Below are 18,483 nucleotides of genomic sequence, written 5' to 3' on the forward strand. Positions count from 1 at the left end.
AGGTTAGGGTTAGGGTTTTGTTAAAGCCCCATACAGTATAAAGGTAGATGTCTGTGTTAAGCTCCATACAGTATAAAGGTAGATGTTTGTGTTAAAGCTCCATACAGTCTAAAGGTAGATGTTTGTATTAAAGCTCCATACGGTATAAAGGTAGATGTTTATATTAAAGCTCCATACAGTATAAAGGTAGACGTTTGTATTGCATTAAAGCTCCATACAGTATAAAGGTAGAAAGGTGTAAAGAGGTGGGTCGGAGGTAGGTGAAATGGCTGATTTAAAATTGTTTGTGTGCTGTGCTGTGTGAAATTCCCAAAAGGTAAGAGTTGCTTTAAAACCAGCTGACTTTATGATGTCACAACAGAGCAGTCACCAAACCCACTTGGATTGAGTGTTGATTGATATAGTTAGGATGAGTAGCTAGCAGACGGATCATAGATATAATACTTTTATTTTTCAGCATCGGCAGTGTTTGTGTTTCTCTGCCACCTAGTGGTGGACTCTGGTACAACTTGCAGGTGCCACAACACAAGAAGTAAAAATAAAATCAAGGAACAGGAAATGGATCTATTTACATTGTTGTCACATGTTGACAAACTTCTCAGTTCATTTACAAATGCTTTCTTCTTTCTTGGCATCATGGTATTTGTCAGAATAAGGTACATTACAACAGTTATTTACATCTGAAACACATACATGTTATTCTTTACATGGTAATCTAAAATTCATTAACCCTCCTGTTGTCCTTCTGGGTCAAATTGACCCAATCTGTTCCCTTCCTCCATCCTTCCTTCTTTCCTTCCTTTCTCTCTTCCTTCTTTCCACAATCCCTTTTCCCTTCCTTCCTACTTTACTTCCTTCTTCCCTTGTTTCCCTTCGTCTGTCCTTCTGCTTTCTTCCTTAACCTAATCTGTTCCCTCCCTCCATCTTTCTTTCCTTCTTTTTTCCCTTCCTTCCTTCCTTCCTTCCTTCCATGATTTCCTTCATCTTTAATTATTTCTTCTTTTTTGATCCAATTGACCCAATTTGTTCCCTCCCTCCCTCTACTTTTCCCTCCTTTTCCCTTCCTTCTTTCCACAATCCTTTTTCCCTTCCTTCCTTCCTTCCCTTCATCCTTCCTTCTTCCTTCCTTTTGACCCAACTTGTTCCCTCCCTCCATCCATCTTTTCTTCGTTTTTCCGTTCCTTCTTTCCTCCCTTCTTTCCCTTTGTCCTTCCTTCCTTCTTTCCTTTTGTCCTTCCTTCCCTGACCCAGGAGGACAACATCAGGGTTAAGTGTCTCTAGATTCATCTTTCATGAATCTTTCTTGTAGTCTTTTAGCCGTCTTCCTACAGCTCACGCAGCGAGACTGACGAGCCAACAAACTTTTGCTGAAACCCTAGCCTGAGCGCAGGGTAGATGGGCTCGGTGAAGGTGGTGCTGTAGGTGTGGAGGTGGGTCATTGTGTCGGCAGAGACGCTGTAGAAGGACAGAGTACCAGCAGGCCAGTCCAGGTACACGCCCACCGTGTTGGACTGGGCTGATGGGGAACACATGGTCTTCTCTTCATTCTTGTGGTGAACAGAGGAAGGCCTCCCACAACAGTACAGGCTCCAGGACTGATCGTTCGCTCCCAGTAAGCTGTCAGAACCATCTCCTTTTCTGCTGATTCCTTTGAACGTCCCTCCTATGAAGACCATGCCATGCCATTCGACCTCCCAGTAATGGCGACCAGTCAAACCAGTGCTACAGAGCAGCTGAGGACAGTTGTCAAATCTGTCTGGATGATCGCGGTAGGGTTGCCGTGTTCTCACTGTTTCCACCTTCATGTTGCTGTTGGACAGTTTGAGGTTTCTGTGCACTGTGTTTGGGTCAATTGTGAGTTTACAGGTATCTGTGGCAACAAGAGACAACGTCAAGGCTAAGTTTCATATGATACAATCATAAACTAAGATGAAAACTGCTCAGCAAGTTTCAGACACTTACACTTTCTCAGACCTGGTTTCAAACTCCAGGCTCCATCATGGTCCACTCTGAGGGAGGACACACAAATTAGGAATGGTATGTCAACAAAGGCAATCCAAACAATTGTTCAATGACCTCTCCCTTGCAAACTCTTTCTCATTGGAGACTTGACTCTGTAGTTTAGGCCTCTCTGGTGAACGATACATACAGTAAAGCAACCCATTGTAGGCTAACCTGTTTGAGACAGCCACATGGTGCTAAATGCTGGCAATACTTTCTCAAATATGTGACTATTGTGGGCTCTTAGATGGACGTTCAGCAAAATACAAAGACTTTGTTCACACAAGGGATGTGATTGACCTTTCTAACTTCCTGATTGACCTAAGGTTCTTCCATACCTGAGAGTCTCCAGTTTCCAGTCTGGATCCTTCAGTCCGGCCGACAGCAGCTTCACTCCTGAGGCTCCTGGATGGTTGTAGCTCAGGTCCAGCTCTCTCAGATGGGAGGGGTTGGAGCTCAGAGCTGAGGCCAGAGAAGCACAGCCTTCCTCTGTGACCAGACATCCTGATAGACTGAACACACAGGAACCATCTGTCAATACCTGGAGGTGTGTTTAAGTTTCATTAGATCAACAGCTGGAGGGATCCTCACCTGAGAGTCTCCAGTCCACAGTGTGGACTCCTCAGTCCACCAGACAGGACCTTGACTCCTGAGTCCTGCAGGTCGTTGTTACGCAGGTCCAGGTGTCTGAGACTAGAGGACTGGGAGCTGAGGACTGAGGACAGAGCTTCACAGCTTTTCTCTGAGAGGTTACAGCAACTCAGGCTGAAGAAACAACAACAAACAAGAACATGATGACACTTTCTTGCTCGGACTAAAGTATCTTGAATTGATTGAACTTTCTCTACACTTACAGAACTTTATTTGAGGCTTTGACCACTGGCAACAGCCTCAGAAGAGCCGCCTCTGAAGCAGAGTATTTCTTCAGGTCAAACACGTCCAGATCTTCTCCTGATGACAGTAAAATGAAGGCCAGAGCCGACAACTGACCAGGAGACAGTTTGTTTGTGGAGAGACTTCCTGATCTCAGGGTTTGTTGGATCTGCTCCACTAGAGAACGATCATTCAGTTCATTCAGACAGTGGAACAGGTTGATGCTTTTCTCTGCAGAAGGAGTCTCTTCAATCTTCTTCTTGATGTACTGGACCGTCTCCTGGTTGGTCGGGGAGTCACTTCCTGTATGTGTCATCAGACCCTGTAACAGAGTCTGATTGGTTGGCAGGGAAAGACCCAAGAGGAAGCGGAGGAACAAGTCCAGGTGTCCATTTGGACTCTTTAAGGCCTCGTCCACAGCACTCTGGTAGAAATCTGGAAATTTACTTTTGAATGAATTAATGAATTTTGGGGAGACTGATCTCTTTCTTGACATCAGGTTGAGTCCAGAGTTGATGAAGGTCAGATGGACATGAAGAGCAGCCAGAAACTCCTGAACACTCAGATGGACGAAGCAGAACACCTTGTCCTGGTACAGGCCGCTCTCCTCTTTAAAGATCTGTGTGAACACTCCTGAGTACATTGAGGCTGCTCTGATATCGATGCCACACTCTGTCAGGTCGGATTCATAGAAGATCAGGTTTCCTTTCTGCAGCTGCTCAAAAGCCAGTTTTCCCAGAGACTCAATCATCTTCCTACTACCTGGACTCCAGTGCGAATCTGTACCAATTCTTCCATCGTACTTGATGCTCTTGAGTTTCAGTTGAACCACCAGGAAGTGGATGTACATCTCAGTCAGGGTGGTTGGCAGCTCTCCTCCCTCTCTGGTCTTCAACAGATCCTCCATAACTGTAGCAGTGATCCAGCAGAAGACTGGGATGTGGCACATGATGTGGAGGCTTCGTGAGGTCTTGATGTGGGAGATGATCTTCTTGGCCTGCTCCCTATCTCTGAACCTCTTCTTGAAGTACACTTTCTTTTGTGGGTCAGTGAACCCTCTGACCTCTGTCAACATGTCAACACACTCAGGAGGGATCTGATTGGCTGCTGCAGGTCGTGTGGTTATCCAGAGGCGAGCAGAGGGAAGCAGTTTCCCCCTGATGAGGTTGGTCAGCAGCACGTCCACTGAGGTGGACTCTGTCACATCAGTCAGGATCTCAGTGTTGTGGAAGTCCAGAGGAAGTCGACACTCGTCCAGACCGTCAAAGATGAAGACCACCTGGAACTGATCAAACCTGCAGATTCCTGCTTCTTTGGTTTCAGAGAAGAAGTGATGGACAAGTTCCACCAAGCTGAACTTCTTCTCATTCAGCACATTCAGCTCTCTGAAGGTGAAGGGAAATGTGAAGTGTATGTCCTGGTTGGCTTTGTCTTCAGCCCAGTCCAGAGTGAACTTCTGTGTTAAGACTGTTTTCCCAATGCCAGCCACTCCCTTTGTCATCACTGTTCTGGTTGGTTCATCTCTTCCAAGTGGGACTTTAAAGATGTCTTCTTGTCTGATGGTTGTTTCGGGTCTGTCTGGTTTCTTTGAAGCTGTTTCAATCTGTCTGACCTCATGTTCATCATTGACCTCTCCAGTCCCTCCCTCTGTGATGTAGAGCTCTGTGTAGATCTGGTTCAGGAGGGTTGGGTTTCCTGTCTTAGAGATCCCCTCAAACACACACTGGAACTTCTTCTTCAGGGCAGATTTGAGCTTGGCCCGGCACAGTGGAGCAGCCGTTTCTGAATGAACAAGCAACACATGAAATCCCTGAGTAGACATGACTGAAAACATGACTTATATACCTTATCCACCAACTGCTACTCTTACTTACTGTTGAACAAAGAGTCAGCCACTTTCGCCTGCTTCATCCTCCTCAGAAAGTGCTGAGTGATCTTCAGAAAAGCCTCTCTGCTGCTCCGCATCTGCTCTTCGCCCTCCTCATCCATTACCTCCTCGTCCTCCCCTCGACTCTCCGAACTGGGTTGAAGAACCTTCAGGAAGCTCTTCAGCTCCTTCTTCACAAAGGTCACAATGTGGTCTTCAAGATCCTGAAACAGAGATACATGTAAATTAACAGAAAGGTCATTTTGATCATGTCAAAGTTGACTGTCCATGTACAAACCATGAATATGGTGCTCAGGTCTGAGGGATGCTCCTGGACTCGCCGACCACCGTGCGTCTCTAACCTCTCCTGGTCCAGTCTGAAGGAAACAGACATGTTCAAGGTGGTTAAAATGTAATGTTTCTGTACATGAGGATTTAAGGCTTTTGTACTAAATGTCAGATTTGTACAATTCGTACCTGTTATCCAAGAGGTAATGTCCATCTTTGAAGTTTAGAGGATGACCCACAGAGTTCTCACTGTTCATGGACACACAGCTGGACACAGGAGGGTCTGGTTTCTTCTGGTGAGTCCTGGTACAAACACAACTCATATTATAATCTGCATAAATCAATTAAAACACTTAGCAGCATCTTCTACCTAAAATAAAAATGAAATTAAGAACAGTGATTTTTTGGTAATTCTCATTTTGGCCACAAGAGGGCTTTAGCCCCATTTAAATTCAAGTAGTCTAATGAAAAGGTATTTGACAGTATGCAAGTGCTTTGAATTACAAATAATTAGTCTAAAAAACCTGATAATTAAAGTTTTTAACCTTCACCTTTTATCCAACAGATGACGTCCATCTTTGAAGTTCAGAGGATGACCCACAGAGTTATCACTGCTCATGGACACACAGCTGGACAAAGGAGGGTCTGGTTTCTTCTGGTGAGTCCTGGTACAAACACAACTCATATTATGATCTGCATAAATCAGTTTAGACATTTAACGTCATTTATTTATTTTTATTTTGGGTAGAAAATGTTATGAAGAGATTGGAGGGAAAGTCATTTGTTCTGTGTTTGCTTTTGCAATACTAATATAATATATATATATAAAAACATTTTTCCTTTTCAGGGCTTCCATACTTAAATTCACATTTAAAAAAATCTGTAATTTGTACATTTTATCCCAGAGGTGACATCCATCTTTGAAGTTTAGAGGATGACCCACAGAGTTCTCACTGTTCATGGACACACAGCTGGACACAGGAGGGTCTGGTTTCTTCTGGTGAGTCCTGGTACAAACACAACTCATATTATTATATATTATCTGCATAAATCAATTAAAACACTTAACAGCATCTTCTACCTAAAATAAAAATGAAATGAGTACGGTGATTTCTTTTGTAATTCTTGTTTCAGCCACAAGAGGGCTTTAGCCCCATTTAAACTGGGATAGTCTAAGTGAAAAGGTAATGACAGTATGTAAGTGCTTTGAATTATAAATAATTAGTCTAAAAAACCTGATAGTTAACGTTTTTAACCTTCACCTTTTATCCAACAGATGACATCCATCTTTGAAGTTCAGAGGATGACCCACAGAGTTCTCACTGCTCATGGACACACAGCTGGACACAGGAGGGTCTGGTCTCTTCCGGTGAGTCCTGGTACAAACACAACTCATATTTTAGGGTTAGGGTTTTTGTTGGTATTATAAAATTCATTTTGGTCACAAGGGGTCAAGCATCCAAAAGAAATATTACAAAAAGAATAACAAAATATAGGGAAACAACAATTGCTCTCAGGGCTTCTGTACTAAAAGTCAAATATAAAAACATCTGTAATTTGTACCTTTTATCCCAGAGATGACGTCCATCTTTGAAGTTCAGAGGATGACCCACAGAGTTATCACTGCTCATGGACACACAGCTGGACATAGTGGGGTCTGCTTTCTTCTGGTGAGTCCTGGTACTAATATAAAATAGTTAAAGCCAGGTTAAAGTCCAAGGGCAGTGATTGCAGTTTTACTGGAAGGTGCAATAAAATTTTAGTGTTCGCAATAAAGATACACAATCTATTGTTGAAGAGTGTCTTACTTTTCCATGTTGGAGTTAATGGAGCCACACTGATGAGAAAGACGGAGAGAAATGGTGAAATTGTTATTAACATCATTATCATTAGTGATAATAATAATAGTGATAAAAATACCAGTTTATGAAAACTAAATCAGTTTGACCAGGATTACGTAGAGCTTTTCTCTTTGACATTTTATAATTACATGTTTTATGTGTTAAATTGATATTCGAGAATAATAACGCCACCAAAATGTCTGATGAGGAGAAAACATTTCCAAACAGATGTGTAGGCTACTCACTCAGCTCACCCTCATCCTCAGGTTGGGACGTCAGGTCTCAGCAGCTCACTGTCGATCACTGAGGACTTCAGCCTCTTTCCCTCAGACGTTACAACAACACTGAGGCCAAAGATCCATTTTATTATGACCGCGTCAATTCCTTATAACCCATATTACTGCATCATCCACTGAGGAGAAAGATTTAAACACAAACAAACCTGTGAAGAAAACTATTGATTGAAACAAATACAGAAATCTTCCTTCCTGGTTTAAATCAGCCAAACGGTCTTTTTTTTTTTTTTTTTCATTTTTATTATCACAATGCTCCAGTGATGCTTATCTGAACAGCCATGAGTAGATAACAATGAAGAACTGCTGACACTTGATTCAGCAAATTGCCATAATAATGATTAATTATTGTTACAGCACTTATATTAGCATTTTTTTGTGACTTATTCTATAGATTTTCCATGAGAATATACTTCCACTGCAAAATAAAATGACTAATAATACAACAATCTTGCACTTAATTCTCCTCCATAATGTTCACTTTGTGTCATACGTTGTGCTGATTAAACTGTGAAAGTAAAAGGGGATTTCTATTTACTTACTGTGTTTAGTCATCGTTACAATAGACGATCTTTGCTCGCTGCCCAATCAACGCGAGATTTCGTGACGTATCGCGAGACCGACGGCCAGAGCAGCTGTGATGTGCTAGGGCTAAAGCAATCACTGACGCTGTCTCTGTCGATGTTAAATAAACCTCTCTAAACATTAAAATGACAGGAAGAGTCGAGTTTATATAAGTTATTAATTTAAAATAAACCGTTTCCTGCTGCACAGCGGCGCTAACATGGAGGTCGGCGAAGGTAAAATACGACATAATAATATAATAATGCTAATGCTGCTGCGGTTAGCTCAGGCTGCTAACGTAAACAGTGGCCAAGCCTTATTTTTATTTCTTTATACGTGGTCATTTTATTCTTAATAAAACCTCAGTCATCGTGGATTTATGCACATCTGAGAGTTGTGCATTAATAGCATCATTAAAAGTCAGATAAATTATTCGATTTTGATCATTTTTTATTAAAATCAGTGCAAAATGTTGCTGCAATTGAGCATTAAAACATGTTGTTCTGCCTCCCGAGTGTAAATAAACAGATTTTCTGTGTCACATATGAATTAAACCCAAATCTCTCTGCTTGAACAATATATGATGTATATAAGTAATATACTTTATTTGTATAACTTAGCACCTTTCATACACATAGTGCAGCTCAAAGTACTCTACACCTGATGCTATAAAACAGGTGTAAATAAGCAAATACATTTACCAGGATATATAATATTCTATTGAAATATATTTAAAAGAAAAAGAAAAAAGGTGAAGAAGATAGAACTCAGTAAAATTGGGTTTAGGGGATGAAACATGACATATATTTGTTTATATATGGTTTATTGTTATGGATCATTTGTGGATGAATATGAGGCTGATGGGAAATGTAGTTTTCGTGTGACAGCATCATTTGATTGTAGCAGTGAAACTGTGATTGGCTGTTATTAACACGGTTAAACTCTAACGTAACGCAGGTGTGAGCAGTGCCACGCCCACAGAGGAGATGAACGGCACCGGGAACTTGATGGATTTCCTGGACGAGCCGTTTCCCGACGTGGGAACATACGAAGACTTCCACACCATCGACTGGCTGAGGGAGAAATCCAGAGACACAGACCGCCACCGCAAGGTCTGACCATGTATTCTCAATCCCTCAGTTGGTTTTATGTCTGAAGTGAAGTTTATTCTCTTAAATCATCTGAATGGGGACGAAAAAAAAGACATTCTTGATCTGAGTCCTGTGTTTTCCCTCCAGATCACCAGTAAGAGCAAAGAGTCGATCTGGGAGCTGATCAAGAGTCTGCTGGACGCCTGGTCGGGATGGGTGGTGATGCTGCTGATCGGGCTGCTCTCAGGTCAGCCGGAGAAAACACACAACACACAGCTTCTCCCATCATCACAGCTGCACGGACACAGACGCTGACACTTCCTGTTGTGTTCAGGTACGCTGGCCGGAGTCATCGACCTGGCCGTGGACTGGATGACGGACCTGAAGGAGGGCGTGTGTCTGACGGCCTTCTATTACAGCCACGAGCAGTGCTGCTGGACGTCCAACGAGACCACGTTCGACGACCGAGACAAGTGTCCGCAGTGGCAGAAGTGGGCGGAGCTGATGACCGGCCACGCCGAGGTCAGACCCGCCAAAATAAAACACACGTTTAGGGGGTGTAACGACTCGTTTCTAACAACGATTCGATTCGTATCACGATTCAAGGGTGATATTGGTTCGATATTGGATTCTGCGTCTGTGAAATACATATCCTATAAACAACGAGCGACTTATTTAGAACATCTCTTCTTCATCTTTGCAAAAGCCAAAGTGTTTCCAAACACTGGAGGTAAATACAGAGACTGCTTGCTGAAAAACTGTCCCTGAAGGCAACGCGCATCAGCGGTTTTGCATGAATTTCCCTCTAAAACAACTCTGTCTGGTAACGTTGTGTTATTATCTCATAGCGTGGTGAATGTGCAGGTCACAACTTGTCCACCAGAGCGTTTTGGAGTTGTTGGATTGTGTATTTGATGAGTTTGATGAGGGAAACCAAGAAATCCCATGAGCCTCCGTAGCGTAGCTCTGAGCAGCTCACGGCTCTGCTCCGCCATTCTAAAAATAGCTTGCACCAACAATTAAAGGTAATGAACCTAGTACTGCTATGACTACGTATAGGGATTATGGCAATGGGCCAATTTGCCAAAATGTTGAACTATCCCTTTAAAGTGCTAAAAAAAACACATCTATATAAAGTTTTCCATACTCAAATCCAACATGCAATCGATTGTTTACCATTTAAAATGATGTTAGATCGGTATATGTCACCCGGAAGGCCAACTTGCCGAGCACAGATCGATGTAGTTGGATCACAGGATTATAAATCGATGCATTGAAACCAAACATTATTATAATATCTTTAATATTTTCCCGTCTTCTCTGTGGTTTTCCCTCCGCAGGGCGCCGGAGCCTACGTGTTGAACTACTTCCTGTACATCCTGTGGGCGCTTCTGTTCTCCTTCCTGGCCGTGTCACTGGTGCGAGTCTTCGCTCCGTACGCCTGCGGATCAGGAATCCCAGAGGTGAGTTAGTTTATAAGAAACACGTCACAGGAACTACTTTCAGCGGCGGATTGATCCACGTCTGTTTTGTTTTGTTGTTTTCTCTCTGTGCAGATCAAGACGATCCTCAGCGGCTTCATCATCCGCGGCTACCTGGGGAAGTGGACGCTGCTGATCAAGACGGTGACGCTGGTGCTGGCGGTGTCGTCCGGCCTCAGTCTGGGGAAGGAGGGGCCTCTGGTGCACGTGGCCTGTTGCTGTGGAAACCTCTTCTGCAGCCTCTTCTCCAAGTACAGCAAGAACGAGGGCAAACGGCGAGAGGTATGTGGTGGTCATCATCAATGACGCCGGCTCAAAACGTCTCGTCGTTTTGTCGTGGTTTTTCATTCTCGTGTCTCGGTGTCGTCCAGGTGCTGTCGGCGGCTGCAGCTGCCGGAGTGTCGGTGGCGTTCGGAGCGCCGATCGGCGGCGTCCTGTTCAGCCTGGAGGAGGTCGGTCATCCATAAGTCCGTCTGTCATGTGGCGTTGTTTTAGTCAATGTCTCCTGGGGACTTGAGACTTGACTTGGACTCGAGTCCCGGTTTTGATGACTTAAGACTTGCTTGATCAAATCAAAAATAGACTTGGACTCGCTTGGGACTTGATGCCAAAGACTTGAGACTCTACTTGGACTTAACCCTCTTGACTTGAAATTCTAGTCAAGTCACATGCAACAAGCACAAATATTACAATATTTTAAAAAGTGTCACATCAATGTTAAACTGTAGCAGCCAGCCAGAGACGTACTATATAGAACCCACTCCTGTTATCAGTCATGGCTGTATAATTAAAGATACTAGAGATATCTCTCAATTTTTTTCAATTTTAAAGAGCTTTATTGGCATGAGAAGGCAGTGCTTATATTGACAAAGCATATCACAATAAAATATAAATAAAGCTAGATAGATAGATAGACTTTATTGATCCCAAGCTGGGAAATGACAGTGTAGCAGCAGCATTACACAGACACACAGTGACGATAACAACATAAGAATATAAAGAACAAACTATACTTTTTTATTGTGCAATTCAAGTGACAGACATAAAGCAAACATAAAGACAAGACAAGACAAGACAAGCCATGACACAGCACTAGACAATTAAGAGTAGCTAATGAATAAGAAGAAAGAAAAGGAAAGAGAGAGAGAGAAGGAAAAGGGGGAAAAGGGGGGGGGGGGTAGATATATTAAGGTAGCTTGTGATAAGAGAGAACAAAACACATGATGGAGAGAAAGAAAAGAAAACAAAACAAAACAAAACAAAACAAAAGAACATCTGCAAACAATCGATCAATCAGTCAATCATTAATTTTTCGTCCCCTTCCCTGCTTCTTCCCCTCCCTCCCACTCCTCCCCCAACACATAGATAATGGAATAACACAACACAGTAGGGATCATCTAAGTGTTTGTGTATGTAAATGTGTGTGTATGTCTGTGTGAGAGAGAAAGCGTGTCTGTATACATGTGATGTAGCTTTATATATACATATATATATAAAAAAAAAAAAAACAAGGAGAGGAAAGAGGAGAGAGAGAGAGAACAAACTATACATAATAAAATAGCAATAGCAAATAAAATAAAATGAGGCGTAGCTCTTGACTTGACTTGACTTGGGACTTGAGACTCTACTACTACGTTCTCCCTCCTCTGCCTGACGGACGCCTCCTCTCCGTCTGTCCCTCAGGTCAGTTACTACTTCCCCCTGAAGACGCTGTGGCGCTCCTTCTTCGCCGCCCTGGTGGCCGCCTTCACGCTGCGCTCCATCAACCCGTTCGGCAACAGCCGGCTGGTGCTGTTCTACGTGGAGTACCACACGCCGTGGTACATGGCGGAGCTGGTGCCCTTCATCCTGCTGGGCGTGTTCGGCGGCCTCTGGGGGACGCTCTTCATCCGCGCCAACATCGCCTGGTGCCGGCGCCGCAAGACGACGCAGCTGGGGAAGTACCCGGTGCTGGAGGTCATCGCCGTGACGGGCATCACCGCGCTGCTGGCGTTCCCCAACCCGTACACGCGCCGCAGCACCAGCGAGCTGATCTCGGAGCTGTTCAACGACTGCGGCGCCTTGGAGTCGTCGCAGCTCTGCGACTACGTCAACAACCCCAACATGAGCCGGCCGGTGGACGACATCCCGGACCGGCCGGCCGGGCCCGGCGTCTACAACGCCCTGTGGCAGCTCGCCCTCGCCCTCGTCTTCAAGATCGTCATCACCATCTTCACGTTCGGCATGAAGGTCGGTTACAGTTACACATTTTCTTGGTACGATTATTGTCAGAGAAATAATCAGTGGTGTTCCGATTATCACGATTATTATGCATGAATTAATTTCACAACACTATTAATGTGTAAAAACAAATATAGTTCAAATATACATTACTAATTATAAAATATTTTAAATATCTATTAAAATATGACCAATTATTAATCCGCCAGGGGAAGTGTCATCGATACCAAATGTTTAAGTTAATTTTAATCTTTTTTTTTTTATTACAAATGACACTCAAGCATTTAAACTCCTACCAATTCAATGCTACGTAGGTAAATGGACCAGTATCTGTGCATTTACCTTTACTTTGGTACATGATCTTTTTTTTTTTAAAGTGACGGTATTTAGGAATCTTTGCGATCAATTAATTGTGCCGTTTCATACCGCGATTAATTATGAAAACAAGTAATTGTGACATCCCTAGATGACACTGATGACGACGACGACGATGATGAGGAGAAGTCTGATGGTTTCTTCTGTTTCCTGTCCAGATCCCGTCGGGGCTCTTCATCCCCAGCATGGCGGTCGGCGCCATCGCTGGCCGGATCGTGGGCATCGCCGTGGAGCAGATGGCGTATCACCACCACGACTGGATCATCTTCAAGAACTGGTGCCGACCCGGCGCCGACTGCGTCACCCCGGGACTCTACGCCATGGTGGGCGCCGCCGCCTGTCTGGGTGAGTGGAGACGATGAGGCGGGATGTTTAGTTCAGTGGTGTAGTCTCATTTTCTATAGTGGGTATTCTGCTTTTTAACTGTTCATACTTGTATCACTGGTGGTTCTCAAACTTTTTTACATCAAGGACACAAAACTGACCACGGACCCCCATTGGACAAAATTTTGAAGCAAACACCAGAAATATACAAATAATCAATGTACGTTTAAATTGGGTGTAATGTAAATTTCTGCAAAAAAGTGGTACAATTTTTCAAAGACTAAGTTGATAATATTTTCAGGACAATTATTCCAGATGTTAACCCCTCGAACAGAAAGACAGTGATTTTTTACAGTCGAGTCTTTGGTTTCTCAAATAATAGTGGTCTTCTCAGGTTATAACTGGAATCCTTCATTTCAAACCAATTCTGGATATCTTGATATATTGGAATCTTTTACTATCTCACGATTACATTCAATTCTGATTTCTGGGGCTACGATTCGATTCAAAATCGATTTTCGATTCAAAGCGATTTGATTCCTAATGATTTCTGCTTCAGTCTGTCGGTGTCAAAGGATCCTCATGATCTACTCCAGTCTGCTTTGCAAGACAGAATGACTGAAGTGTCTTTTTCACATTTATTGAGTTTTAAACATTTATCCATGCTTAGATGGAATTGTTGAAACTGTCACATATTGCTTAAGTAACTAAATTAAAAGTGCCTCTTTATTAATATTTACATTACATTTTATATCGATTCTGAATCGTATTAAATGAGAATTGCAATTCTTATGTGAATCGATTTTTTGGCACACCCCTACTGTTTAGTTCCAGTTTCAACTTGTCATCGTTGTGGTTGTCTCAGGCGGCGTGACGAGGATGACGGTGTCGCTGGTGGTCATCATGTTCGAGCTGACCGGCGGGCTGGAGTACATCGTGCCCCTCATGGCGGCGGCCGTCACCAGTAAGTGGGTGGCCGACGCCTTCGGGAAGGAGGGGATCTACGAGTCTCACATCCAGCTCAACGGGTACCCGTACCTGGACGTGCGGGACGAGTTCACGCACCGCACGCTCGCCACCGACGTGATGCGGCCGCGGCGGAACGACCCCCCGCTGGCCGTGCTGACGCAGGACAGCACCACGGTGGAGGACGTGGAGACGCTCATCAAAGACACCGACTACAACGGCTTCCCCGTCGTCGTGTCCCGGGAGTCGGAGCGGCTCATCGGCTTCGTGCAGCGCCGCGACCTGACGCTCGCCATCAGTAAGGCCGCTCGCTCGCTCGCTGTACTTCTAGAATAATCGCTGTTACTATTATTGGTAACACTTTACAATAAGGGTCCCGTAATTAATGTTAGTTAGTACATTATTAAGCATTAATATATAAACTAATGTGTTAATTAATGCTGAGTAATGCATACATAATGATAACTAATTACATGATTCAGCTTTTATTATTACTTAATAATTTAATAACTAACTTTGACTTATTTTCTATTATTATATATATATTATTTTTTCAATCTTTATTACTATTTTTTTTCCCCCAATACTGTTATTATGACCAAAGTCACTATTATTATCCACCAAGTCTCTTTTTCATCATTATTATGATCACCATTTATAGAATATATTTTAACTGACTTACACACGCACACACACACATACACACACACACGCACACACACACACACCTAATTTCACATTTTATGTCAATGTAAGTCATCAATGCATGTTCACTGTATTATCTGTCGTGTTTTTTCCACAATTAAAAAAAAAAAAAGTAAGGCCCCTCGCCGACCGCAGCTCGTCTGTGATGAAAAAGCAGAAAGATTTTTAAAAAAAGAAAAAAAACAACGTCTCTTCATTCGTTTGTTTCTCTCTTTCACAGAAACGGCCCGCCAGAAGCAGGACGGCGTGGTCAGCAGCTCCGTGGTCTACTTCACCGAGGATGCGCCGCAGCTGCCGGCGAGCAACCCGCAGCCGCTGAAGCTGCGCCGCATCCTGAACCTCAGCCCCTTCACCGTCACCGACCACACGCCCATGGAGACGGTCGTCGACATCTTCCGCAAGCTCGGCCTCCGCCAGTGTCTGGTCACCAGGAGCGGGTCAGTTAGTTCTTAGTTCGTTCTTTTATTTTGCACAATTTACAAGAATACAACATAAAACATGATAGATAATAATGAAACAGTGCAGGGAGAGGCAAAAAACCACTGAAGCCTCCACCTTATAATAATATTAATGTTAGAGTTTAATGTACAAAAGCACAAGATAACATGAAAGAATTTATAAAAACAATAGCGGCTAACAACAATAATATAGGAAAAAAAAAACAGAAAGTACGTGTGTCCATTAGTAACTCATGAGCTATAATAATAATAATGAGAATAATAATCAGTATTAAAATGTATAGTTATCAATGAATAGCAAGACAAATGCCTACATAGACAATACATTACAAAACAGCAGTTAAATGACCTTTTAACATTTTTTAAAAACATTTAACAGAAGAACAATTTTTTTGCTAAATGGGAGAAACTGTTCCACAACTTAGTAGCTACTCTAAATCTAATTGAGAATTGACAGGAGTTTAAGGAGATGAAGATTTGCAGATTGGCCTGTTGAGTAAGAATGAACCTTTGAATAAGTCTTGAATTGTTCATTGGAGAGTATCTTATAAAGAAAAACACATATTTGAAAAATATTAATATCATAAATACTTAGAATCTGAAGTCTCTGAAATAAAGGAGCAGATGAAATGTGTAAAGCGTTTCTGGAGGACCAAAGTTTTGTGAAGAGTAGAAGGAAATGTATGAATTTATGAATGAATTTATATTTATTTAAGTGTCATGCACCAATTAAGGCGCCCAGCCTATAAGGGCTTACAAGACACATTTCATATTTAGACAACAAACAAAATCATCAGAGCACAGACAAAACAAAAACCCCATGGAATTCACATAAATAATTCACTTTTTCTTTTTGACCAAGCACTTTTTATAAAAGTAGCTATAGTAAAGACTTCTCTTCTGAAGAACCATTCCAACTTTACCTCATCATCAACCCAAAAAAACTCAGGCTTCACAACTTGCATTTTCTGAAACAAAAACTGCCTGGCTTCTTGCCCAAACTATATTACAGTATAAGGATAAATTAAACTCTAATAAAGAGTAAGGAGACAGTTTGAAACCCGTTTGACGTGTCTCTCTCTCTCTGTCCCCTCGCAGGCGTCTCCTGGGCATCATCACCAAGAAGGACGTGCTGCGCCACATGGCCCAGATGATGAACCAGGATCCAGAGTCCATCATGTTCAATTAGCTGTGAACAGGCAAGTCCCACCGCCACCGCTCAATGCCACCGCCACCGCACCGCCACCGCCCGCCACCGCCCGCCACCGTTCTCAGTTCAACATGATGCACCACTCTTATTTTGAAAAGCTAAACGCCTCAAATCAAACGCTGAAGGTGAAACTGAAGAGAACAATCCAGGAAACGTGTGAATAATCATCATAGAATTTCTACATATGAAGCCGGAGAAGACGCTGCTGCTGCCGCCTGAAGCTCTTTTAGTTCTCATCCTAAAAAAACAACAAAAAAACAAAAAAAGAAATAAAAAAAGAGGTGCGTTTGTTTTCTCTGAGCCGAGTCGTAGCCGTAGTTTAACGTTCGTTCCTGTGAACTTCAACGATCAAAATCTCTTCTCACTTCTTATTTTTGTCTTTGAGATGCCAGAAAATACTCTGCAGGATTGAATCGAAGCTGAAAAGATGTGAAACACAAACTGTAATTATTCTGTTGCTGCTTCTTTTCTTTTTTCTTTTTTTTTGGCTACAAGTTTAGTTTGTGTTTAAAATAACTCTCAGAAACTCATTAATAATGATAATAATAACAATAATAATGATATAAAACAGACTCAAGCAGCAGAGAAAAGTTCACAGGTACAAACAGAAACCACAGTTTATTATTAATCGCTCATCTGCTCCGGTGTTGTCATGGTACTGTACAAAATGATGAAGATGAAGATGATGGGACCAGTTGTGACTCTTCCTCGTTTTTACTGTAAATCTTCTGTACCTGAGTTGTTTTGTGTTTTTTTTTTTTTTTGTTGGGACTGTTGCACTTTGTGTTCTCGTCGTGTCGCTGCCATATTTATATTAACGCTGCCTGTGTCGATGTTGTCGGTGTCCCAAACACTAAACGATGCGTTCACTGTCCCGGCAGAACCGTCACAGTTTTTGTTTTTTTTTAGTGTTGATTTAATGATGTGAATTATTTTAACAACAGCAGTTTAAATATCCATATCAGCACTAAAAAGCTGCTGTTACATGAAGGAGCTCCGTGTGTCTGTGTCGGGCTTTTATTCTGAAAGTCGTGAACACGTTTCCTCCCCGATCCAGTGTTTCTCTCCGCTCGGTCACTTCCTGTGTCGTGGTATTTGTCGTCGGAGCTGCAGCTGCTAAACTATAAACACGTCATCGCAACCGGAAACTTTGAGGGAATTATGGGAAAACCAACAAATGATCAATGTTTTTTTTTGTTTTGTTTTGTTTTGTTCAATGCCAAGAGAATGTACTGGAAAAATAACTGTGTGTATATACTGAAGATTTATTGTGAGCATTTTAATTTAATTTAATCGTCACACTAATGTGGAGCTCTGCCTCTTTTTATTTTTTATGTTGAAACTCTAAAATATTTATCAGATTCATTACTGGTACAGAAAGAAGAAGAGAAGAAAAACTCACATTTGCACTTTTTTTTGTTTTTGTTTTTGTAAATGAAAAGAGGGGAAAAAATAAAGTTTGATCTAATCTGCAGTCTTGGTTTGTTTTAAAATGTGTGTTTTTCTGTGTCATGTTGCAGATGAACAGTCGTATAAACTTAAATATAGTGAAGAAAAACAGGAAACAGCTGGAGAAGTGTTTGAATGCTGTGATCCAGATGTTAAACATTGGTTTTATTGATAGAAAACAGAAAGATCCTTCAACAGGAAACTGTAAGAGCCACTAAACTTCAAAATAAAGTTAAAAGGATAGTTCAACATTTTGGCAAATTGGCCCATTGCCATAATCCCTATAGTCCAGTTTTAGGAGTAGGTTTGTTACCTTTAATTGTCGGTGCAAGCTGTTTTTAGAACGGCGGAGCAGAGCCGCGAGCTGCTCAGAGCTACGCTACGGAGGCTAATGGGATTTCTTGGTTTCAAACTCATCAAATACACAATCCAACAACTCCAAAACGCTCTGGTGGACAAGTTGTGACCTGCACATTC

At 42.3% G+C, this 18,483-nt stretch overlaps 3 protein-coding genes across 3 annotated transcripts in view; 2 read left to right on the top strand and 1 right to left on the bottom strand.

Moving 5' to 3' along the window:
- znf513b (zinc finger protein 513b) overlaps window positions 1–18,483 on the top strand; it is a 179,990-nt gene that overhangs the window by 21,153 nt on the left and 140,354 nt on the right. The window lies entirely within an intron of this gene.
- LOC146990596 (protein NLRC3-like) lies at window positions 1,195–6,678 on the bottom strand. The gene is made up of 11 exons (XM_085804263.1): window positions 6,593–6,678; window positions 6,292–6,405; window positions 5,581–5,694; window positions 5,219–5,296; window positions 5,040–5,118; window positions 4,749–4,965; window positions 2,856–4,656; window positions 2,593–2,766; window positions 2,340–2,513; window positions 1,963–2,009; window positions 1,195–1,870 (listed from the first exon to the last, which is right to left on the bottom strand). Exons 1-11 carry the CDS (start codon window positions 6,676–6,678, stop codon window positions 1,326–1,328), a joined length of 3,429 nt encoding a protein of 1,142 aa, XP_085660389.1. The 3' UTR covers window positions 1,195–1,325.
- On the top strand, window positions 7,786–18,031 carry clcn4 (Cl-/H+ antiporter 4). The gene is made up of 12 exons (XM_085795773.1): window positions 7,786–7,963; window positions 8,685–8,839; window positions 8,966–9,065; window positions 9,153–9,340; window positions 10,159–10,281; window positions 10,375–10,581; window positions 10,671–10,751; window positions 11,983–12,528; window positions 13,053–13,239; window positions 14,084–14,482; window positions 15,110–15,326; window positions 16,446–18,031. The coding sequence occupies exons 1-12, from the start codon at window positions 7,948–7,950 to the stop codon at window positions 16,534–16,536; spliced, it is 2,310 nt and encodes a 769-aa protein (XP_085651899.1). The 5' UTR covers window positions 7,786–7,947; the 3' UTR covers window positions 16,537–18,031.

The sequence above is a fragment of the Trachurus japonicus genome, chromosome 2, assembly GCF_045865225.1.
Source record: "Trachurus japonicus isolate A0001 chromosome 2, Traja_1.0".
Classification (NCBI taxonomy): Eukaryota; Metazoa; Chordata; class Actinopteri; order Carangiformes; family Carangidae; genus Trachurus; species Trachurus japonicus.